We start from the raw sequence: 4,914 nt of genomic DNA, 5'->3' as shown, positions 1-4,914 counted from the left end.
GCGACACTAGAAACCCTACAGTTGTTAGCAAAATGCAACAAATAGGTTTCCTTGCGTTGCTCCTAGCGCTTTTTTCTTCCTTCGTGGCCCACCCCTAAGGCCCAAACTACATGTAGCTCCGATTTTTTTACAGGAGCAGCGGCCTAGACCATGTAGCTTTCTCTGCTCCTCAACACAAGCGCAGACACCCCTCATCAAAAGGAAAAAGAAGACATGCGCAGACGGGATCGAAGTTGGTCTAATGACCGGACGCCTAGAAGGGCAGATCCGACAGCCAAAAACGCAGACCGTCCTGAGGGCAGGAACGTTGTACTAATGGCTCTAATAAATGATCATATATTGGTGATATGATCATGTATCCATTAATTAAAGTATATGTACTTCATCTGTTTCTTTTTAGTCTGTATATAAGATTTGGTCAAAGTCAAATATCAAGATTTTCACAATATGAAATCAATATTGTTAGATGCATCATGGAATTAATTTTGATACTATATAGCTTTAGTTTTGTAGATGTTGATATTTTTTCCTACAAAGTTGGTCAAACTTTATAAAGTTTGACTTTAACCAAATCTTATATACAGAATAAAAAGAAACGGAGGGAGTACTTGTATATCTGGTGAATCATGAATTGAATGCTTCCCTCAAACAAAGAATCGAAATACTGATTGCACATTAACTTCCTCTGGCCCGTTCCGTTCGCCTATTAATAGCCCGGCATTTGCCATTGGCGAGGTAAATCAAAACAATCATACTACTAGAGATCAGCATGGAGATCAAGCCAGAAGTGATTCTCGTGGCCTGTTTGTTATTCGGCATCAGCAACAGAGGTATAGTGTTCGGCATACCAAAGCAATCACGAGGAACTAGCAAGCAATTGTGTGCTAATATTTACGATCAGATTATCTCTAGGTCCATATAGCCACTCTTTAATTTCCTTTTCATCGTGTGTTTAAGCAGGCAGTGCAGCAGGGTGCAGAACTTCAGATCTTGTTGTCACCTCGCACACCTACCCGGATCCGGGGGGAAGGCCAGTGCAATACAAGAAGCTGGTGAACAACTGCGATTGCACGCAGAAGAACGTGAAGCTGGCGTGCCCGAGGTTCAACTCTTCCATCGAGGTCTACCCGGACACAGCCATCAAGCCGGACGGCGACGGCAAGCTTTGCTCCCTCTATGCCGGCCGCCCAGTTGGGCCTAAGGAGAAGGCCTTCTTCGACATCCACTCAAGTACCCAGTTCAGCTTCCAGCCCGTCTCCACTACCATTGTATGTTAGGTACTGCGAATAAATGATGTCATGGCCATATCAGAAATATGCCTCCATAGCGACAAAAACGGTGTATTTCTGAATAAAGTTCTTAGTTCTTACCATCGTACTGTATTAAATTCAGATCTGCTACAAATCACCCAGTTTGCTCAAAAGGGCCACAATCAAGCATACACTGGAAGCAGCCAACAGTCACCCGATCCTGTCTTGTTTGCGGGATCTATACAAAGTACAGTAGATATGCCATTTGATGGGTTAGGAAACTAATTAAGAGTGTGTGGAAATAACTACTGACCATTAGTTACCTTGTATATCTGACTTCACGCCTGAATGCCACTAGGCCGTAAATAACCCATTTTCATCAAGGGTGAACTTGATTAGTAAAACTAGATTTTAAGAAAAAGTTTGGTGAATGGAATGGGCTAAACGAATCGATACCTATCAAGAGCAGTGTTACCAATAAAGATAGCTGTATGCATCGATTGATGCAGAGGCCGGGGGGTTAACCTCCTTTTCCAAAAAAAAGGAGCAGTGTTACCAGAATGATGAGCTGGCGGGTAACGGTGTATTTCTGAATAAAGTTCCTAGTTCTTACCATCGTACTGTATTAAATTCAGATCTGCTACAAATCACCCAGTTTGCTCAAAAAGGCCACAATCAAGCATACACTGGAAGCAGCCAAGAGTCATCGATCCTTTCTTCTTTGCGGGATCTATACAAAGTACAATAGATATGCTATTTGATGGGTTAGGAAACTAATTAAGAGTGTGTGGAAATAACTACTGCACCATGTGTTACCTTGTATATCTGACTTCACGCCTGAATGCCACTAGGCCGTAAATAACCCATTTTCATCAAGGGTGAACTTGATCAGTAAAACTAGATTTTAAGAAAATGTTGGGTGATTAGAATGGGCTAAACGAATCGATACCTATCAAGAGCAGTGTTACCAGAATGATGAGCTGGGTAACGTGCACCGAAATAAATGCAATCAGGCCATACGAGCAATACTAGTACAAATCTCTACAGGTCACCCTTCTCCAGAACAACAAGGGGTGTTCCAAAAGTGCAAACCTTAATATTGCAGATGTATCATTGCTATATACTCCTATTTGACATTGTAGGAAGTAAATGACCAGGATTTGCTTGATAATCAGCTGACATGAGGCAAACTCAGGGGAAAAAATGGCACCAATAAAGATGGCTTGAGTATTTTAGTATTCGCCGACTGAATATACAGATGATTGTTTAGCTATCTTTCGTCAGTAACTGATAGATTATCTGGCTACTGAGTTTCTTATACCAATAAGTCCCCGATTGGATTGCTGGATGTTTCCCACACCCATAAATGTTTACACCTGCATATTACTGGCCCCGAACGAAATACATTTTTTTAGGCACCCAAACGAAAGACATTTTTTTAGGGGTAAGACCAACTTTGTATTCATCAAAAGCCACATGAAGTGGGATACAGTTTATGTCATGGGGTTGGTCAAGCCACACATGATGCCCATGCGCTAGAGAAAGAGATAATCTAGCTAAACTTTGTGCTTTAACATTGACAGCACGACTCTCAAAAGTAAAATTACAACTAAAAACAGAAGATCTTAGTTTAATCTCTTGGATAATGGCACCGTATTTCCCTTGACTGCCCTTTCTTAAGTCCCCCACCACTTGTTTTGCATCCGAAGCAACTATGAATTGTTGGAGATCAACGTCTTCCGCGAGAGCCAATGCCTCTCTACATGCCATAACCTCTAGGCTTGCCGGATCGTGAACTCCAGTTACGACGAGGGATGAGCTTCCCAGATACGTGCCGATTGAATCTCTACAAACAGCTGCTGTCATTCCCCGTCTGCCTTGCTGAACACCTGTGTCCACATGTATTTGTGCAAAACCAGCAGAAGGAGCCTTCGGACGTGGGTTCGCAGCACCGGCGGGATGAGTGACACACGCTCTAGATTGCACCGGTTGGTTCTCATTAATGACTTTGAGCTCCTACATGAAATGAGTGATAGAGACATGCAGAGAATGATGGCTTTGAAAAATTCCTTCATGAATAGCCTTCCGTCTAGCCAACCAAATTGCTTATAGAGTAACAGCGAGTTTGACGAACATCGCATGCAATAATGAGTCCATTAAAGTGAATAACCAATTCTTCGCTCGAGGCTCGGTGGTGGCCACTAGTTCTTGAGCTAGATCGTCGTCGACTAGAGCCCAGGTACACCGCGACATAGTACACTCTAGCAAAGAGTGTCTTCAAGAGTCCGGTGCACCGCATAAACTGCATGAGCTTGACCCAGTCATGTGCCGATGTGCTCTGACATCCTTCATAGGTAACAAGTGTTTTGATAACTTACATAGGAACATTCGAATTTTTGCTGGTACCAGCGTTTTCCATAGAAATTTCCAGGAGCTTTCATAATTGCTCACACTAGAAGTACCCACCGAGCCCTCCAACCAAGCCTCCCTTCTTTGCTTGGTGGCTACTATGTAAGTTCCTATAGGCAGATATGACTGAGAAAGCGCCGTTTTTTCTCATAGTTCCAGCACCAAAAATCCGACAAGTTCCTGGTACAAAGTGGAATACCTAGGATCAGCAGAACATCCATGGGAAGAAATGTCTCCCCAACTAATTGTCTGTCTCAGGTTGCTGAAGTGGAATCAATAAGCTTAGATGCAAACATTGCCGGATCAGGAACTCTGTATCCATAAGGACGCATCATCTCGTCTCGAGGCAACCAATTATCGTCCAATACATGGCCTAAGACGTTCTTTACGTCAAACATGGGCTCCCTGACCGGGCCAACCCATTGGCGACACCATGTAGCGAGTGGTTATTATGTTTTTATTTGGTTTCAAAAAACAGAAAAAGAATTACTTTTTAAAAGTGAACAAGAGATTGTTTGAAGCAATTTTTTTTTGAACTTTTGTTTTCATGGAAAATTTAGAACATTTTTAAAATTCCCGAACATCTTTTGAAATATCCAAACTTATGATAAAACGCAAACATTTTTTGAAAATCTGAATATTTTTAAAATTATGAACATTTTTAGTAAAACACTAATGGTTAAAGAAGTTGTGTATATTTTAAAAAATTACAAGAACAGTCTATATAAAAAAGAAAGAAAAAATAAAACAATAAACAAAAGACCAGTGATAGGCGCCGGCCGAAACTTCAGCCGGTCGGCCCGCAGCCGTTCGATTAGGCCACTTCCTGCCGTTAATTTCCCCCACCTCACGCATCCAATTCGCGTCTCAACTCGCGTTGACCAACATCTTGAAACCATGGCGGACTCGCGCTCGTCCTTGGCTGCCTACGGCCTACGCTTGCCGGCCAACGGCGCCACCCACGCTCGTCGCTCCATCCGCCCGCGCTCGCCCCACATCCGCTGTCGCCCTTCGATAGGTCTCTGTCGTCGCTAGCAGCCCCTGCTACATCCGATGCAGCACGAAAAACATCGCCTGACATCGTAGCGCCGACGGCGTGGTCATCACAACCTAGGCCACCGGTTGCAGCATCCGAGCTGCCCGTGGAAGCAACTCTGGTGGCGTCGTGTGGTCGTCCAGCGCTCGTGCTGGTTCCAGCAAAAATCGGTGCCGGATGTAACAAACTATGCCGCTAGATGCAGCTCCTCCGCTACGA

At 43.7% G+C, this 4,914-nt stretch overlaps 1 protein-coding gene across 1 annotated transcript; it reads left to right on the top strand.

Moving 5' to 3' along the window:
• Nucleotides 1-696: 696 nt before the first annotated feature.
• LOC123164041 (uncharacterized) lies at nucleotides 697-1,391 on the top strand. The gene is made up of 2 exons (XM_044581460.1): nucleotides 697-830; nucleotides 961-1,391. Exons 1-2 carry the CDS (start codon nucleotides 770-772, stop codon nucleotides 1,275-1,277), a joined length of 378 nt encoding a protein of 125 aa, XP_044437395.1. The 5' UTR covers nucleotides 697-769; the 3' UTR covers nucleotides 1,278-1,391.
• The last annotated feature ends 3,523 nt before the right edge of the window (nucleotides 1,392-4,914 follow it).

Source organism: Triticum aestivum, chromosome 7D (genome assembly GCF_018294505.1).
Source record: "Triticum aestivum cultivar Chinese Spring chromosome 7D, IWGSC CS RefSeq v2.1, whole genome shotgun sequence".
Lineage (NCBI taxonomy): Eukaryota > Viridiplantae > Streptophyta > Magnoliopsida > Poales > Poaceae > Triticum > Triticum aestivum.
This window is presented reverse-complemented; position numbering and strand designations above follow the sequence as displayed.

Excerpts from the sequence above, each read along its gene's own strand:
- LOC123164041 (XM_044581460.1), top strand. The coding sequence starts at position 770 with ATGGAGATCAAGCCAGAAGTGATTCTCGTGGCCTGTTTGTTATTCGGC. Across the intron at positions 831-960 it reads ATTCGGCATCAGCAACAGAG|GCAGTGCAGCAGGGTGCAGA; the intron begins GTATAGTGTTCG and ends GTGTTTAAGCAG.